Source organism: Artibeus jamaicensis, unplaced genomic scaffold (genome assembly GCF_021234435.1).
Source record: "Artibeus jamaicensis isolate MK-2021 breed Jamaican fruit bat unplaced genomic scaffold, CSHL_Jam_final scaffold_584, whole genome shotgun sequence".
Taxonomy (NCBI): Eukaryota; Metazoa; Chordata; class Mammalia; order Chiroptera; family Phyllostomidae; genus Artibeus; species Artibeus jamaicensis.
Genome location: NW_026522048.1, coordinates 13,569,127 through 13,589,031, shown reverse-complemented (window position 1 = coordinate 13,589,031; position 19,905 = coordinate 13,569,127). Strand labels below are relative to the sequence as shown.

Here is a 19,905-nt window from a genome sequence, read left to right as displayed (position 1 = left end):
ATAAGGCTTTTTCCAAGTTGAAACAGGCTCTGCAACCACTGCATCTCAAGACCTTCAGTGTGATAGCTGTAGCCCTCCCTGAACTTAGTCACGAAGTCACTTTGGAATCAGAGTTCTGCCAGCAGTCCTCCATAAATATACCAAATCACCAGGGGCTGAAAATACTCCAGATGTGTCCTTTTTAAAGTAAAAATACATATTTGCCATGCAGCACTTCAATACCACATTTGGATTACTTTGGTGCTACCCTGTTGATTAACATCCAAACGATGAAAGTGATTTTTCCCAGAACAGAGTCTTCCCAAAGCCAAATTCCCTTGTCCACTCCTGAAACTGCTGGAAGCTAAGTTTACAGTTTTGGAGTTTTGCCATAGCTCCCAATTTAAGGATAATTTAAGTTAAAATGGGTATCGAACTTGTTTATTTTATCAGACAAATCTCAAGTTACCAGGCACCTGGCAATTTCATTTAGAATATTTTCCCGTAGTGTATCTACAAGCATCTCCAATACAACCTGGGAAACAGGCTCTGTGGGGAGGTTTAATAATACATGACACCATTCAGGTAATCTATTACTGCCCTCAACAACTCCCCCCCCCCTCAAATTTAGTGGCTGAAAATGGTGTTTCTGTTCACAGATCTGCACTCGGTCAGGACTCAACAGGACTATCTCCCTTTAGTCCCCTTCCGTCATCTGGGATGGTTCAGAATCACGCCAGGTGTGCCGGTTGATGCAGGTGAGAGGTCAGATCTCAGCCAACAGCCTCTGGCTGTAATTGCCTGCCTTTGGCTTCCCTGTGGAGTTGGGGCTTCTTTAAAACACGGCAGCTGAGTTCTAAAAGTGAGCACCTCGAGAGAAAGCAACAGAAGCAGTATTGTCTTTTATTTTTTTAACCTAGCCTTGTGTTTCAAATTTTGTGAGTTAAAAAAAATGCCACCAAGGTTAGCCTTTGTTCAGAGGGAAGGGAATCAGACTGCACCTTTTGATAGGAATGTCAAAGAATTTGTGGACAGGTTTTAAAGTTTCCACATAGAGGAATCACTGCGTAACTCATCATACCAAGCTATCTTCTTTATTGCCAATAAACTGACGTAGCCTGCTTAAAGAGGAGGTTCTCCCACCGTGGAACTTGAAGTCCTCAAGGCTGCCACATCAGTGAGCACGAATCCTTTCACCTGGTCACCCTCAGCTGGCTTCTTCCCACCAAGTTTCTGCTTATCTTTTTACGTCATACATAACACAACTCCTTTAGCCCTTCAAAATAAGCAACATACCGGTAATATGTTAAGATAGGCTTTGGAAAATATTAAGAAAGGTGTGTTCACGGATCCAGCTGATTGAATTTCACTGAAACACACCAATTTCAGACCTACCCCTGGAAAATAAAAGTTTGGACTGAGTGAGTCTCTGGTAAAGAACAAAAGGTTTTTAAATAACGAAAACATTTCCTACATAGTCTAATACTCCTCTTCCACCTGAGCCAACTGCCTGAGCCAGGACGGTGCAGCATGCTTCGCTGCTTAGCGGAACTGAAATATGGGGAAAACACTCCCGTTTCCAGGGTGTAGTAGAGTCTGACAGGTCACCCTAAGCCTGAGATTTGATAGTTGCCAGCAGGCAGCTGTTCATAATGACCTTAAGGTACAGAGCAGAATCTTGAAGTTTTAACAGCGTGCCCACCCCAGGTCAGTGCGCCTTTCTGAGGAGCTTGTTGAAAGGGCTACAGCTCTGCCTCTGCTGATTGTGCTGGGGGGGGGGAGGCGGCTGAAGTGGGGCCTAGGGACCTGCCTTTTAATACTCTCGTGTGATTCTAGTGCAGGATGTCTAGGAGCCACTCATTGTTCAGGACATGGCTCCAAAAGAGGAGTTACCACGCACTGCTGAAATGCTAGCTCTGAGGAGTCTGAATGGCAGGACTGTTGCTTACTAACCCTCACTCTTGATGCACACTTACCACCTTAAAAGAGAAGTCTTTTCCAAAAGCTGTAATGGGAACATTAACCTAGTGAGTCAGGTGGATAATGGGGTAGACACTGTTCAGGAATAAAATGCAGGCAGGGACCCAAAGGGTTTTCCATTCACCTAAATCACAACAGCTCTTCCAAAGGTTCACTGAAAGACACTGAATACCCGAATCAAGCTGAACTTTTATTTAAAATGTAAAAGAAAAGGTTCTTGAAAATGCTGATGGATAAAGCAAAAGGACACAGTGCTCTCTTCCTATTAGTCAGTCAGTCTATCCGAGTTCAGGGCAACGTACAGTACATGAGTGCTGGTAGCGTTTCACAGTAGTTTAGTGTCGGATTATCTGTGCCTAGATTACGTAGAGACTCAAGTGTGCGATCTCGGTTCTGGGTTGACACCTTTACTGGGCGTGAACAAGGGCTCCTGCTCCTTGGCCATAGCCAAATCCCTTGGGTCCAAAGTTCTTTGCATAGCATCCTACAAAAGAAAAGGGGGAGTTATTGCAAGCCCACTGAGCTTATTGCTTTAAGACCCACCATAAGTTAAAAAACAACTGCCGACTATGCCAAAAAGAATTCAACTTAATAAAGCTGGAATAAATATAAAGGCCCATTCTGAGCGTTCTGGTTCCACAGGGTGTGTGTGGTCCCACGGATGTACGAGCCTGAAAATCGGGCCAGACAAGTTAGATGTAACAAGTTGAAAGAAGACTTCGTTCTGTGGTGTTTGCGTTTACTGATAGGGGTGTTTTAAATGATCAGGAACTTTACTGTGTCAACATAAAATTGTTCTGTGGTTTTCTGTCATGTCTAAGTATCTCTAGATCTACTTATTTTTTTCAGATCTTCTATTCAAACAACCAGTGACACTATCGCTCCTTCCCCCCATTTTCAGAGTACTTTTTGGTTCTTTTTTTAAAGTGCTGATGACACTTCCTTAACAAAGAGCCAGTGAGGGATATTCATACAGATAGCAGGCACTGAAATTAATGTTACCTTTACAATAGATTTCACCGTCTTTCTCAGTCAGAGTTGTGGATTCGAGACTCTTTCCACACTTGGCACATCGGAAACAGTTTTTGTGCCAGGGCTGAAAGAGACAAGTAACTAAGTTTCAGAGGCTGGTTTCCCGCAGTACGAGTTAGATGCCTGGGAAGAGCAACCCAAATGAGCTCCTGACTGCTGGGGTCCTGCACCTCCCCAGTGTCTACACCGTTGGTCTGAGTTCAGACGCCATCCATGGAAGTCAGGGGCTGGGCGCCACACCAGGGAAGGGCTCTTCACTAAGAGCAGTCGAGACCCTGTCGCAAGCCTGGTGTGCACCTTTAAACACTTCCTTCTTTATGGCTGAGAATCCTCAAGCTCACAGAGGTGAAGTGACTATCTTCTAAAAATCCACACACCAGAATCGCGGCGGGTGTCCTGAGTGAGGTTCACTGCTTCTCTCCTACTACATGAACAACCTGCAGAGTCCAGACTGGTGAACAGCCGGCCTTTGCAGTTAACAACCTTCTGTCAGATAAGGGCGGCACTTCAAAAAATTAATCATTCAGGTGGAAATGCAATTAAGGGAAAATGTAATCCAAAGCATTTACGTATAAAACAGTGCCAGGGTGGGATGTGGAGGGTTACTCGGAGACAGGGTGGGGGGCGGTCACTCACGGTCATCGCTGCTAAACACTGCCCTACCTTCCCTGCCCCGATGATCTTCTCGGCAGCATACACGGAGTCCCCGCACCTGGAGCACTTCTCAGCACCCCCGTATTTCTGCGCAAACTTAGAAGTGTTTGGGTTTGTTGTAGGCCTGTGTGGCTGAACACTGGTGGAAGGAGAAGAAAAATATGTAAGGTTTTCCCAAGGGCCCTGGAAAGCCCATACGGTAGGCAGGGCGGACTCCGGGACTTCCTGCTGTACCGGTGCTGTGGCTGGTGGCCTTGGCGGGCCAGCAGAGGGCAGAGCAAGGAGAATGGTCTCAGGTGCTGGCCAGAGTTATTACTTTAACCTATTTATGGGTTCATTATTGTGGCAGAAAGACCCAAACTTAAATATCTGTTTTTTTCAAGCCTAATTTCATCAAATTTCATTACTCCCCAGGACTAGCCTCTCCATGAAAACCATTAAGCTATGCTCTGTAAAATCCTTTCCTAATACATATTCTTGACCCAGAGTCCTACTAGTACCACTAGAATCACATCTAGCTTTTTACCTTACATGAGATTGAAAAATCAATGTTAATTTAAGCAGTTCTTGCATATAGGTCAGTTGACTTAAGTAGTCTATCATTAAGAAAATTAAGCATGTTTTACAAATTAATTTCCCAATATAGCGTACATAGGGGAAACTGACTATACCACTTTCTTTGTGGGAAAATACTTTAGAAAATTTGCCTGTTACTGTGTGACCTATTTATCTTTACTTTTTTCTCTTGACTGACTTTTTGTCACTATTATAGGTCACTGGGTAAACTATATCTTTCTTGCTTTCTAATTTTTTTTTCTATTCAGTGTGAGTGTGCCTACTATGCAGAACACCGTTCTGGGCTTGGAGAAGATTTAAAGGCCCTTCTAGAACCTTAAAAAGTAGTTGAGCAGATAAGATATAATAACAATAGTTAGCATCTAGCAACTGGTAACAAGTATCAGTTTTTCATACTGGGAAAAATTACACAGTGTAATTATTTTTTAGAAGTTATATCCTCATCCAAGGACATTATATTTTTTATCACTTTTAAAGCGAAAGGAAGGGAGAGAGAGAAACATCGATGTGAGAGAAAGAAACAGCAACTGGTTGCCTCCCGTACACACCCAGACCAGGGATCACATATGCCTGGACCAGGGATTGAACCCGCAACCTAGGTATGGACCCTGACTGGGAATTGGACCCACAGCCCTTTGAGTTACAGGACGTCACTCCAACCAACTGGGCCACATTGGCCAGGACGCAGCACTTTTTAAAATCATGTTTGATGTGGCCACTGGAATGTTTATTCTAAGCAACAAATACCAGTTCATAGTACAAACGCAGTACTGATTTATCCATTTGTCCCTAGAGAGGCATACTTTTAAAAGTGTTCCCACAATGTGCTGTATATATACTTACCGTTAAAGGTGATCTTTAAAAGCTGTTTACAAAGATACCAACACTTCCAGTTATGACTTGTTTTCCAAATCTGTCGATCATTAGATTAACAAGAACTTCATATAGACTCTCTCCCACCTGCCTTCTAACAACTTCATAGGTTAAGGATAATTGTTACCCCGAAATACAGATGAAGAATTGGGGGCTTAGATGTTGAGTAACTTGCTGAAAGGCTAGGGGATCGGCAAACTGGTGGGCCTGAATGAAAACCGCAGGTGGGCCTCAGTGCTCTGCCCACCCAGTGCTGCCTCCCTGCAAGAGCCTTGACAAGGCTTTTGGTCCAGACTGTTGCAATTACTGCCTGCCACAAGGGGGAGCCAGACTGCAGGTGCGCCCAGGCCTCAGTCATTCAGAGGCTTCTTGGGCAAGGTAGTCTACCTGGTCCTGAAGGATAGTAAGCAAGTGGCCAGGCTAAGAAGGGGAAGAGGTGAAGCAGTCAAGACAGGGCAGCACAGGGGGCTCGCCAGTTGTTGAAGATGGGGGAGCAGGAGGAAAGAGGAAGGTCCACTGGTCTCTGTGACTAAAACCATGGCCACCGCCAATAACTGACTTTTGGGGTCACGGGTGAATTTGGTTTTGTTTGGGGGAGGGTATACAAGTGTGCAGGTTTTGAAAGGTTTGAAAATAAGATCTTGGGAAATGACTGAATTCTAACGAGTTGGAAAAGGAGAGCAGAACAAGAACAATGAATTGTAACAAAGACAAGTCAGCCGGGATCCTGGCAATGATGGCGTGCAACAATGAATGAGTAGGCCCTTGCACAACTGAGTGTGTAGAAAACCCAGTAACAGAAAGGTGGGCCTTGATGTAGTACACAACACAGCACTGGTTTGGGAGCCAAGTGGACATGGGTTCAAGTCCTAGCTCTGCCACTTAACTGCTGTGACTTGAACCTTAATGTTCTATCTATAAAATAGGAACAAAGTATCTAAACTCAGTGACTGTGAGGATTGAATATAATGAACATAAATGTTCAGCAGACAACAGGCACTCAATAATTTGGGGCATGCCATAATGGACCATGTTTAAGATCATAAGGTTTAGAGTCACACTAGGTTAAGTTCCAGTCTCTACAATTATCGACCATTAATTAGTGGTGTGACTTCAGACAAATCACCTCATTCCCATTGTCTCACTTTGTTCCTGAGTGAGACGGGAAGACCCCCCCTTGCAGGGCTGTTGCAAGGATCACATGAGCTAACACGCGTTACTGCTGCATGGCGTCCAGCCCCACAGGAAGGGCCTGGCTAATGGTCTTGTCCAGGAAAAGGCCATCTGATCAGAACGTTAACCAGTTTTGGCCTCTTCAATATAAAATGGATGTGGGAAAATGTGAAGTTCAAATGAGGGAATAACTGGGCCAAAAATAGAAATAAGAGGAAATCCCCAGTGACACAGTGAGGCCGCCTGATCAGGGAATAAATACTAAGTGAAGTTGAGCTGACTTAGCACCTTGCTACTTTGGTACTGAAATCTCTAAAGTTGAATACGATTGTCTCAAAGACTCAAAACAGAAAAAAAAGTTCCATTTTTAAGAAATTTTAAGTTAGGGCAAAGCAGTTGCCTGTTGAGGAAATATTCTCACACAGGAGGAGTGACGGAAGAAGTTTCATTGACAGCTCAGTCGCACCTGAGAAAGGCAGCTCGTGGCTCAGACACCGCATTTCTTTATTGTTTGCCTTCATGGCATCTGGTGTCCAACGTGCTGTGAAATGGAAGTAAATTTAAACCTGGTGATTTTGAGGACATCATGACTGCTTGATGCACTTTGGAATGCTCTCAAACCAGGACCAGAAGTCACTTGGATAATCACTAAGAACTCTGTTAGGTCCAAAACTGTCAATGTTTTGAGATCACAGAATAGTGACTAGTTTCTACTAGAAAATCTGTGTTACTTGATTTATTTTAAGATAAAATTCTGAGAACTCCCAGATTCCTGTTTGCCAAGCACCATTAATTGTTACAACTCCTTTCCGCAGGTAACAAGCATGGTCCTAACTCACCTCTCTGGCTTGATGCCCAGCCTCTCGCCCCGGTCCATGTTGAGCGTGCCGGCGCCCTGGCCGTAGCCGTAGCCTTTTGGCCCATACTTCTTTCCGTAGCAGGATTTGCAGTAGATCTCTTCATCATGAATAGCCACTGTTGTGCTATCTAAATTTTTCCTGCAAACCACTGAGGGGGAGAAAGTTAGAATTTAAAGGTGGGCCAAAGGCACTATTCCCTGGGAACAATGGTGGCAGAGACACATGGTCAACAAATGGCAAAGGCACAGGCTCGCTCACATTCCTAGTTTATTCTGTGGTTTCCCCAAAGCCACGAGGCAGCATCTGGTCTGAGCAGCTACATCGGAGGACTGTCTGCCTTCCTCCGTGGGTATGACCATTGTTTCAGGAATGCATCAGAATTTTAACATCCTGAAGCCTCAGACTCCTCAGTAAGATTCGCCTTTCTAGCAGGAGGGAGAGAAGTTTGAGATGGCTATAATGACAGGAACAAAAGGAACAAAACGCACGCTGCGCCCCCAAACCCGCAACACTCAAGTCTTTCCAGCCTCTTCTTACAAATGCTGTTAACTCGGAACCTAACAAACAGTGAACACGTGCTGAGTGGCTGGGGAGAGCTGCCTCTGTAGCCGCGCCTCCCTGAAAGCACCCCTGAGACAAAAACTGTTCCATCCAGAATCCCAGTTTTCATCACCGGTCTCAAAGACAAAGAGGACTACTTTTTCAGCGCGCCGCCGGCTTCCCCGGCAGTGAGAGGTTTGTCTGAAGATCAAGTGTTTCCAGTCCGCATTTGTTTTCCCCTTGGTCCCAGAGGAGAACACAATCTTTCTTGATGGGTTTCTCGCCACAAGACATTTCTGTGTACTCCAGTTCATAAAACTGCCGAGTGTCATGCTTACTCCAGACATTATTTCATTTTCTAAAACTTCGATGAAGGTCGAGGAAAAAAGAGACTGTGAGGGAACTCGGGTAGCACAGTTGAGCAGCTGCAGCTCCAACATCAGTGCAGGAGAAAAAGGGGTTTCCACCTCTTCTTTGAAAGAGGGGAAACGAAAAGAGGAAAGAAAGAGATGGGCCAGGAAAGGCAACTAATCGGATGGCTAAAAATAGAGGTAAAGTACGAAGTCTCTTATTATCTCAGAGCAAGATAACAGAACAAAATGGCATCACCTTCTGTGGAACCTTGCCGTACTGACTCAAGTACTGACATACATTTGCTTAAAGACGTAGTTCACCTCCATGCACTGCTGGAGAGCAAACACCCTTCACAGACTTTGAATATCAATTCCTATATGAGCTGTTCTGAAAAACATCTATAACCAAGGCAAGCTTACGCATATGAAAATTTTTCTTACATAACCACCTCTCCTCCCAGTCCTCACTCCTATTCCAAATAGTCTTGAGTTATTTCCTTAAAAGGCTTTAGTCAGCAGAGACAAATATTAGAAAGGAGTAGTAAAAGGGACCAGTAAAGACACCTAACATTTTGTAAACACCGACTTTATTGTGGTGTAAACATCATGGCTTAACCTAAATCAAACTAAGAACAATTTCTAAAGTTTGCATTTCCTCCATGTTCACATACTCTTAACTATAAACCTGCTGAAAAAAAAAACAGATTTCTCAAAAAAAAAAAAAAAAAAGAAAAAGTAACCTCTAAGAGAAGGAATAGTTAAATCTGAGAAATGGTAGCTATCATGGAGGCTACTAGCAAACATTCATAGGTTGTCTTTTCATTCTTTGTTACTGTGGCTTTGTGTTGTGTCTCTAGTTCTCTGCAAAGCAGTTACACTATAAAAAGGCCCAGTCACCTGGAATGCTGGTGCCTGGAAGGCAAACGGTAACTAAAACTTGAGACGTTTTCTCCAGAGATTGTTTCGTCACGTAACCAAGTTTATTTTCAACAGTGCTGTTCACTGTGCAGTGCTGCTCTGGGTAACGCAGATAACCGCACGTATCGGTGGGTCCCTCACATAACAGATCCTTCATAAAAGACAATTTTGTTATTTAAATCAGAAGATGATTAACGAAGACCTTCCAGAGGAGACTGCTCTCCTGTTTGAAAACTGAAGACTTGGAGGGAACACGCAGCAGAGAAGGGGCTTTATCTCTTATCCTGTCTCTCCATTACCGGGTACTTAACTCTGTTGAGTAAGGAGGCCTGTGTTGTTTTATGCCCCATTTCCGGCCGAAGTCAGACACTCTTGATCATTTCCCATCTAAAAACAATAGTAATGTCCAGCTTGCTTCTATGGGATTTTCATATCCTAAGTTCCTTTCCCTTAAATGTGGGATGTCAATAACCAGAAATAACTCTGAATATTCACTACCAGAGAGAACAGAATATGAGCTTCTAGAGAAATGGAGCTTCTCTTGACATTTGAATTTCTACTAATAGTGCAGTGAGAAACAAGCCAGTCAGTTTCAGAGCAAAGGAGCTCAGCCAGAAGGAGAAAGCTGGGCTGGGTGAGGAGCCACGCGTTCCTCGGAACTGGGAGCCAAGCCCCTGACCGTGTGCCAGGAGCTGTGTGTGGTACCAGACTATAAACGACACTGAACTTTCAGGGAATGAAGCAGGGGAGGCAGACGTGGTAACAAATGAGGTGAGTCAAGGCCAAATGGAGGATCAAGACTGTGAGGACCCAGGAAGGCCAAATATCTTGGGTCCCCCTGCTGTTCATGCTGCCAGGCCGAGCACTTACAAGGTCTAGGAGAACCAAAGAGGCAAGAACCACTTGTGCTTCCAAAATAATCTTTGTTCACAAAACCATAGGTTTTTTTCCTCAAGTAAGTAGACTGAAAAGCTTCTTACACATAAAGTGTCCCAGGTCGAGCCCTGGGAGATACTCACTGCACAGGAAGCAGCAGCGGTGGAAGCTCCTGCCGTCACACTGCACCTCCTCCGCATGGTACACGGTCCGCCCGCAGGCCCCGCATTTGTTTCCACCTCCCCAGACGGGCATTCTGGAGGAACGAAAGGCTCATCAGAGAGGCCCCATACCTTGGGAGGTGTCTTACAAGCTCCCTAGGGGGCTGCTTAAACCCGGGGATCATGGAAGATTTTGTTTGCCTATGAACCACTCTAACCACATCTTTAAAAAGCCTGCGTGCCTCCAAGATTACCCCATATCCTCTCCCAAATTACAGGTCTTTCATTAGAAAGCTCTGGCTTGTCATGCACAGTTTTTTTTCTTTTTGTCCTACAGGACAAAGGACCTGCATTCACTAGAATAGTTTGGGACGCCAGGCACAAAACACACTCTGCCGCTGGAATCCACAGGGGTTGGAGGTGGGGAGTGGAAAGGCAAGCGCCACCCCACGCATGCCCTGCCACAGTGAACGGTTTTAGCGCCACCCCACGCACGCCCTGCCACAAGGAACGGTTTTAGAAAACTTGGTCTTAAGAACTTACACTTGGGTGGGGTTTTTCATTACATGTTTAATTCATTATAACACTACCAAATTCTGAACGCTTTATACAAGTTATGACAGTTTAAGGCAGAAGAAAGTGGTGTATTGCCCTGCAAAAACACATTTTGTATTTGTCTGCTCAAGTCTTGGGAGATTACAGCATAAGGAGCCGTGCCTCTGACTGGCACAACTGCACACTCAGAACCCGGGGGTAACCACAACAAACGCCCGCCCAGATAGCTATAATTTAAGTTTCTGTGCTTCACTCATCTCAGGGTCCTCCAGTCCAGCCAACAGTTAATCCTCCCTCCAGCCTCTGTGAGGCTGTCAGTCCACACAGAACATGCTACCACGTCCCCTTTCCGGCAAAGTGAGCTGTCTGTTGGGTGTGTCAGAGTAAGCTCTGAGCAGTGGGGCCTGAAGGGGCGTTAGAGCTGGAAGTTTTAAAATCCTCAGCTTTCTCTCTCGCTATGATGTAGGGCCAACATGTCCTAATTTCCTTCTCAATGAACATGTCTCCCTGGCCCCCATTTAAATGCTTAGCTCTGAATGGCCAACAGACTCCTGTGCCCACACCGGTACAGAAGGCTGTTCTGCAAGGACGGGGTGTCATGTCTGCCCTGCCCTGGGTGGACCCTCAGAACACAGCAGCGGAATTCCTTTTTATCCTACTGTCGTCCTCAGACTTCCCTTCGGTGGGTGGTATTTGCAGGTGCTGCCTATTGAGTCTCAGGTGAGCTGCTGGCTTCTCTAGGCACTAGCTGGTTAAGAAAGCTGAAATCTCCTTCCTAACTCAAACTCGGCTAGAAAAAGAAGGGAGAGGAGGGCTGCTAAGCAAACTGCTGAAGAATCTTCAGTCCTTAAAGTAAACAGAAGGGCAGTAAATTGCCATTCCTGCAACATTAGGACAATACGGAACCCATGACTCTGAGCTCTGCCCGGAGGCCTTCCCAAAAGAAAGATTTAGAGTAAATCATTGTGTTGGGCATCTTTCTGGCACCCAGCATGGATTCTCTTGTGCCTCTTCTGATAATACTTTCCCCGGATTCTCTTCAGGGGAGCAAACATCTCTTCCTTGGTCCCTCTGGTTCAGAAAAGTACCAGTTCAAGACAAAATTCAGGTAAGCATTTCTAGACTTTTATGCAATGCATGCTATAACAAGAGCGTGGTCAGTGAACTCATCTTGGTGAACAGCGTCGAGTCCCAGAATTAATCTGTACTTTGAAATAAAGCAAAAGGCCCTTTCCCTCCTTCATCACAGGTAGTTTGAGGAGCATCACAGGTAGTCAGGAACAGTACTGACTCCACCATCAGCTCCAGGGTCAGCGTGCGACTCAGTCATGGCAGCTGCCAGATCGCAGGTGACAGGTTTAGGAACCAGTGCAGGACCCACGCCAGTTCGGTGAACGTTAAATCCAGGGCTTTGGTTTAGAGCTGGGTGGATGCAGGGGTGGGGTCGCTAGCAGCTGTCTAGCCACTGTAAGAAAAGAGGCTCAGAATGAAGCCAGCACAGAGGAAAACAGAGATGGAGAGACCAGATGTAGACACTTCATAGCCACACCTCTCGTTTTCTCTTGTACTCTCAGGTGAGCCAGTCAATTCTCTTTTTAAGTCATTTGGAGATGGAGCTCCTGTTCCTTGAAAAAAACGACAATAACACACATACTCACACAAAGAGACCTGACTGATATGACTAATTATCACCAAACTATCAGTTTCAGCTCCCCAAAAGCCTACTCCCCTTATTCAGGCAGGAACAAAGCAATTCCAAGGGTCCACAAGTGTTACCAGGCTACTGTGAAAGCACCCACACAGGATCAATATCTTGCAACAACAGAACATATTTGTGAACTTTCCTTTAGTAGTTGTGTAAATCTCTCATTTCCCTCCCCTGGAGACAGGTGCTCCATTGTTTAAACACAATGAAACCTGAGCCTGGCTGTACAACCTGACGCAAAGCCTGGCTCCTGCAGCCTGCACTGGCCTGAGTTTGGAGTGTACTTAGCGGTATTGACTTTGCCCCATGGTCCCAAAGCTGCCTGTGTTCTGGAACGCTCCAGCAGGCAACAGACATGTGGGAGCAGCACCCTCGCGATTCCAGAGTGAACCCAAAACCAGATCCAGGCTTGCACGTAATGACATTATAATACTTAAAATCGGACCCCAAGAGTTAATAGCCCAGCCGGCTTTTAAACTATTTGGTCACTGTCTAGTCACTTGTCATTGTATTAGCAAGTGTACTGTTCACTATCACCCTGTCGGCTTCCATTTTCCCACATTTTCTTTGGAGCAATCACCAAGAAGAAGTCAGATTTCCATCAAAGTTAACACTGTCCTGAGGGTTGTCGCTGAATGACATTTAAAAATACATTTTTAAAAACCCAACATCACTTTGCTATTCTCTCTCGAGCCCCTTGGACTTTTTTATGTAATTCAGGGTTACTTAAATTCACTCTTGCATGTGAAGTCTAATTCCTACTGCACATCCACAGGAGCCCAGTGCGAATGTGTCCTCTTTTCAGGAAACACCCATCAACCTTCCCCAGCATTCAGTTCATTATGTGACAGGTTCTTCCTCGGGGGCTGGAGACCGCATCTCTGTATTCCCCACCCCACCTACCAGAGGACTTGGCGTATATCGAAATGTTTCATGTCCATCGTTTTAAAGAATCCTTCCTCTTTCAACCCATTGGTACGATTCCCAATTAGATCTTATGTCTCTCAAGACAAAGGCAGCATTGCTCTACTTCTCTTTGTCACTTTGTTGGAGTCTAAGTAAAACGTTCAAGTCATTAGCTTTTTTAAAGTCCCATCCAGTTTAACAGCTTTCCTAAAGATTTCTGAATAACCCTCTCTGTGGTCCTGGCAAACGGTGCAACAGAAGGAGCGTCCTCGGAAAGCTTCAGCTCAACTTGTTTTACTCTCTAAGCTGGACAGTGGGTAGTTGAGTGTTCCTTATATTCTCTATTTTGTATGTCTGAAATATTTCCCAATGGAAAAAAGGAGAGAGGGCAGGGGGAGGTTGGTTTAGACAGACCTGGGTTAACTTCACTATTGTGATGGTTGTACGACCTTGGGCTGATCTGTTTCTCGTCCATGAAATAGGGAACTGAAGCTCTCTCTCTTTCTCTCTCCCTCTCTCAGATACAGTGAAGACAAAACGAGGTAAACACATGCCTTGGTAGATATAAAGGGACTGTTAGCGCGAAGGAGGAGGGGCATCTCATACTGTTCACCCTGCTCTCAGTACCCCAGCAGGAAAACCATGGACCAGCACCTATTCAACAGAGCTCAGAGCCGCAAATGGGGTAAAGAAATAGCTTAGCTGTTTAGTCACTCCTAAACCTTCTTTTCCTGGGACAATGAAAGGAATTGCAAGTATAACGATAGTACCACTTGCGGTGAGTGTCCAGGCAATGACGTTTCCATTTACACTTGGGGGGCGAACTCCTGTGGACATGCCCTGCACTTGGCAGGGGGAGGTGTGATCATCTTCCCTTCTGTCACCCATTGGCATTGCTGTGCAAGTAACGAACCGCGAGGCTTCATTTTTCACACCCACATTCGGCCACACAACTTCACAACAGCTGACATTAATCACAGCAAACTGGATTTGCACCGAGCAATCTGGGCTGTGTGCTTCTCCCTAATCCTATGTATTAATTTACAGAATGGTAAGAGGACAAATAAAATCCCACTTTACACACTTTTTGTACAAGTTGGCCAAACAGGCTGTTTCTGTTGCTGGGTCTCATTTTTTGGTTTCCAGTGTCTGAAAATTTCAGCACTAGGATTCATCCACTGTCTTGGGTTGAAAAGCTTGTTGACACCGGAATACCATGTGCAATTTCTGTTTGCTCCTTCTCTGCAGTCTAAGACACCACCCAAAATTCCTAAGACCTACCTCCAGAAGAAAATTATTATTGTCTAACTCTGAGTCACCTTGTGGTAAAATTACCTCATTCTCTAGATAACCAACAAGAGCCACAAAATGAGCCCGTGAATTACTCATACCACCTGTGGCATTTACCGTCTTATTTTAGAATCTGAATGACTTGAAATCACGAATTTCGAGTCTACATGTCACCACTTGTAGTTTGCTATTGGTTCTAATACAGAAGGTTTGGAGCGAGTCTGTCAATACCCCCACATTGTAAAGTGCTTCCGGAAGCTCTGACATGATATTATCATATGCATGGCTTCGTTATTACACTAGGATGTGGTTATAATCCAATTTCCCAACAAAAGAGAATTTGTGACATATCACTTTCATCTTCAGCCACATCCAGAGGGGTTATTTGCTAAAGAATATAAGTTAGCAGCATTGTCACCAGTTACAATAATTTTTAACAAGGCCAGAGTTTAAGAGCTGTTGATAATTGGAAACAAAGCTTCACTCAATGATCGTTCTAAAAATTGTGTCTTCTGCTACCCCAATTACCTTAATCTCCTTCCTTTATGTAAGCAAACACCACAACCTGAGGACAGACCCCTGCGTCTCAGTGATTGGCTCCATGTGTCATTTGACCCCTTGTACCAGAGCCAAACCCCCACGCTGGCCCTGAAGATTCTCAGCCTAGGGGTGAATTAAGAGCATGGATTTGGGAGACAACAGAGTCTCATTTCCTCTTATGTAAAATGAGGATAACAGTACCTTTCTTACAGAGTTATTAAGAGAATGAGCTGAGAAAACGCTTATAGTAGGCACTCAATTATTGGTAGTCATCAATATTTAGCAAAGTTCAGTCCTTGCTGTCAATACCCATGTTCTTCTACCCATCTCATGTACCCATTCATCCTTATGCCCCTAACCCCTCCCAGTCAGGGCAACTGACCTCCTCCCTCCCTCACCCAGCTCCCTCCTGACTTCTTTTCTGTATCTCAGGTGATTAACTGATGTAGGGTGGGGACAGCTAGTACACACTGCACAATGCTCCACTGTTTGTGATGCTCTCATATAAACGCATTAATTCAACCTTTTATAAGCCATATCCTGGGTCAGGAGTTGAGGATAAAAGGGTTATCATGAAGTGTGCCTGTGTCTCAGGGAGTTCGACTGTGGGGGTAGAAATATGCACACAAATAACAGCAATGCAACATCAGCAGTGACACAGAGGCGTGTAGAAAGGGCTCCGTGAAGTCTGCACCATCTGCTTCTACAGGGACAACAACACGGTTTTGTCCTGTAGATGCACTGGAAGGGGGTTCCTGGAACTGTGTTGGAAAGATTGTGAAGTTCAGTCAAGGTTCCACATTAAAGATTCTTGTGATTAATAATGTCTGACAAGAAACTGCAGTGCACACGCCACTTCCTAGACACTCCTGGTAAAGAGAAAGAGAGTGGAACTCGGAGTGTGAAAGTCAGTTAGCAGCTGGGTGATCCTGGCCAAACTCCTTAACCTCTGAGCCACGACTTCCTCAGCTAGAGCCTGAAAACTAATGAGAACACCCTCAGAGGGTAGCTGGGAGGATTTAATAAGACACCATTCATGAAGCACCTGGCAAAGAGCCTGTACCCCAAAAATGCTGGTTTCCTTTTTCCTTCACAAGCACTATTGGGCCTGAATGTGGCAACGAAAAGTTCAGTGGTGAAGTGACTTGCTGAAGTCACCGACCACCAAAGAAGCTCGATTGACCCTCCAGGCTCAATCCACGCTTGCTTGATTCCAGGGCCTTAAACTGCCCCCAAAACTCCCATTTCGGATTTAAGGGTTGAGACCATTCAAGTCACCTGAAAATGATCAGTCCTGTGGTACCAATTACCTGCACTCAGGAACACCTTCTCCTCCACCCAGTCTTCCTCCTCAGCGTTCATTACTAATTCTAGAGCGTGTTATGACGTACATCTTCAACTGAGAGCACAGCCATATCCTTGACAGAGATTCGGATACTACCCACCAAATCACACAGTAATTAGAATGCAACTGTGCTATAAACTCAGTTACCCTGACCCCCAACATCCACCACAGCAATTCACAACTGGTGCCAACTGTAAGATATCTAATTTTTCAAATTTAATGTTTGTATGATTTACACATGAAGTCAGACCAAGATTTATTTTTCAAGACTACTGTTTATCTGCCAGATGATCTTAGGTTGGTTATTCGATCTGCTAGTTTTCTCATTCCAAAAATGGAGATAATGGCAGAGAAGGGTGTGCAGGGAGGAGGAGAGTAAAGGGGGGGGGGGAATGGGACAACTGTATAGCATAATCAATAAAATATATTCAAAAATAAGAAAGAAATGAATAAAGACTTTAAAGAAATAAAAAATGAAGCTAATGCTTATTTATATCACAAGGCAATTCTGACGTTAAATAATATATGTAAAACACTTAGAATATTGCCTGCGCATGATAAGTAAAATAATTACATTATTATTTACTTATTATACATTATTATTTACTTCTATAAATCTTACTTGTGCTAAGTAGTTTACTGAGAATAACTTAATCCTCATAACTGAGGTAGGCATTATCACTATCCCCATTTTATAGGTGGAGAAGCTGAGGTATAGAGATATCAAGTGGCCTGTAACTGTCAAGCCAAAACAAAATTACCAATTCAGCCTAAAAATTAATATCAATAACATTCAGATAAACTCTTTGAGTTTATTTGATCGCCGTTTCTCTAAAACCAAACCACTAGTAGCTACACAAATATAGTACTGATTTATATGGCTCTGGAACAGGCTGTTTTGAAATTGCGTGTTTCTAGTGCTGCTGTGTGCTGGATAAAGATTCAGTTCTCTATTCACTTTTTTCTTTCAGGCAAGAAGCCATCACGAAACCTTCTTTCTTACAATGAACTGGCCCTAATGTATTACATGTTTCTGTGTCTCTTCTATATGAGTCGAGGACAATTGGTGGCACTGTTGGCAAATGAAATGGTAAGCAAAAATGCAAAGGACCTGATGTCCTTTGCAAATGATTTGTGGTATACTTGAACCATCGGTTCTTCTCTATGAGTTACACTAAAAGTTAAAGTTATTAACAATCTGAACTTGTGCCCAGCTCCTCCACAGTCCAGTTTGAGAAAACTCCCCTAAACCAGGGTTCTGAACCTGGGGGTCCACACAATCCTTGAAATTCTGGGGATCAGTGACCCTGGTACCATGTATTTTATTTTATGCACTTAACATTTTGAGAAGGGGTCCAGAGGCTTCACCAGGATGCTGGAAAGGTCCACGACACAGAAACAGTTAAGTAGCACCATCCTGGTGATCAAGGTCCCAAGGGAGTCCAGGGATGTTCCCCACCCAACAGGACAAAAGGGAGTCCATGCAAATACCAGACCAGGAAATGATGGAAACCTGTTGATTGTCTGTTTAGGGAAGAGAGCTGGCCTCTGGGCCAGCCCTAGAGAGAGTGTTTACAGCTGAAAGAGACCTTCACTGAGAGCCTTTTCCCCACAGATTCGACAAAATGTAGAACAGTGTCTAATTATAGAGAACCTCTCCAGGTTGGGCTGGGCTTTACAACCCTGCAAGGTATGTAGTACTATACATACTTTACAAGATAAAGTAACTAAGGTCAGATAACTTGCCCAAGGTCATCAAACCAATGGGTGCTGGAGGGCACAAATGGCTTCAGCCCTGCCCGTTGGACAATTTAATCAGGACGTAGAGCTCCATGGAGTACTGCTTCCAGCACAGAATTTATCGGATAATACTATCAACCAATATTTGTTGAATATATTTAGAGGAATCCACTAAAAAACTTATGCTAGAAACCTTAGATCAAATCTGCTTGTGCACGTATTGCTTGAGTGCAACTAAATCTTTGTTCACCACTCCTGCAACCTTACTTCTTCCTTCATTTGTTCAATTAACCAACAATGTCTCTGCTCAGATTCTGTTTAAGGCACCCAAGCAAGTGCAGTGAGTTTCAAGGATTCATCTAGCTTCAAGAGATGCAGATCCTGTCTCCATCTAACTTCACCCTGAAAGAGCAAAACAAACTAGAACCCAGAGTGGAAGGAACCTGGAGCAGTATTGATAAAAGTATTGATCAGTGGGAATCAACCAAGAAGATACTGGAGGGAGACCATAGAGAATTTCATAAAATCGATTAGAGTTTGCTAAGCAAGCAGCTTTGAAATTTTGTAAAATTCACCCTTTCAGAATATTGTTTATCTCTTTCCTGAAAAATGTGAGGCAAATTATAGCCAACTTTGTGATTGCTGTATTGGAGTTCGTGGCGTTTCATATAGGTAGAGCTTTAAAACAGGTGAATTACAAAAGTTAAGAGCTAAAGAGCCCATTCTTACTGTCCGAATATAAGGTTACCCCAAATAAAAAGCATTTATAAAACGAAAATGTACTTTGTCTGCAGACTGCAAATAAAACAGGTTAAACATTTTGGCTAACCATTTAAACAGCTACTGTTCAACAAACGTCCTGGCTTGGATCGGGTGGAGGTGGGTGTCTCCGGACTCCACCGGGGCTGCCTACGTGGAGCTTTGAAACCCACGATGTGATTTTCAAGGACCTGTTGCAGAATTTCGCAGCCAAGCATTTTTTTACTTTCTTATTTGTACCTAAATAGCAGAAAGCTCCGAGAAAAGCTGGCAGCTTTCTATCTGACCTTTCACTGCTGTTCCTTTTCATGTTTGAGGCTTAGGGGGCAAAGACCACCGAACAATGGGATGCTGGAGCTCTTTACCGCAGCAGGGGAAGGATTCTGGGCTATACGGGTTGAAGAAGCCCCCACCTCATCCTCAGGGGTTCAAAGCAGCCCCTGGGAAGTTCTCTCTCAGGGCGCACCACACTCCAGGCAGCGGAGACCCTAAGATTCGGACCCCACCCTCCCCTCCGCGCAGACAGAACCCGCCCCGGGAGGAGGGGACCCAGGGCTACTTAAAAAGGCTGATTAGCAGCCACGCGAAACTCGACCCCGCCTCTCTCTCTCTCTTTCTCGCTCTCTCAGAAAACCGGTAGGGACACATTGATATGGAGGTCATGCACGATAAGCCTCGCGGGCCCAGGATCCGAGGGCAAAGCCCAGGCGGCTGGAGGGGCGCTGGTGTGAGAAGGGGGATGGGGAGGATTGGAGAGCAGGGGCGAGATGAATGGTTGGGGGTGTCAATGAGGACAGCGATCGGGATATCAGAGTAGATGCGGGGGGCGCGGGCAGGGCTGCCTGAGGACCCTCGGCGGCTGGGGGAACCCTCCTCCCCCAGGGTCGCCGGAGACGCCCCCACCGGCGCTACTCACTTGGGCCAGAGGCAGGACCACGCACCGCGGGCAGAGCTAGCCAGCGAAGCCGAGACAGAGGAAGGGAGCGAAGAGTCCAGGAGCCACGGCCCGCCGGTGCCGGCACCTTTAAAAGATGCTCTGGTGGGCGGGGTCTGTGTAGGCCCCGCCCCCGCCCCGCCCCGCCCCGCCCTG

The 19,905-nt window shown here is 45.0% G+C and overlaps 1 protein-coding gene and 1 long non-coding RNA gene across 3 annotated transcripts; one reads left to right on the top strand and one right to left on the bottom strand.

Annotated features, from left to right (window-relative positions):
• Positions 1-2,136: 2,136 nt before the first annotated feature.
• On the bottom strand, positions 2,137-19,836 carry CSRP2 (cysteine and glycine rich protein 2). Of its 2 annotated transcripts, XM_037132799.2 has the most exons (6): positions 19,732-19,836; positions 9,958-10,070; positions 7,107-7,275; positions 3,655-3,784; positions 2,962-3,055; positions 2,137-2,443 (listed from the first exon to the last, which is right to left on the bottom strand). In XM_037132799.2, the coding sequence occupies exons 2-6, from the start codon at positions 10,067-10,069 to the stop codon at positions 2,367-2,369; spliced, it is 582 nt and encodes a 193-aa protein (XP_036988694.2). In that variant the 5' UTR covers position 10,070; positions 19,732-19,836; the 3' UTR covers positions 2,137-2,366. The 2 variants fall into 2 exon arrangements, with proteins under 2 accessions (XP_036988694.2, XP_053514767.1); XM_053658792.1 differs by lacking the exons at positions 9,958-10,070; positions 19,732-19,836 and adding an exon at positions 6,721-6,808 and having other exon boundaries at positions 7,107-7,230.
• Positions 11,536-17,879, top strand: LOC128626411 (uncharacterized). Its single transcript, XR_008390355.1, has 3 exons — positions 11,536-11,638; positions 13,663-13,826; positions 17,288-17,879. It is a non-coding gene; the product is annotated as an uncharacterized LOC128626411 (long non-coding RNA).
• Positions 19,837-19,905: the final 69 nt, after the last annotated feature.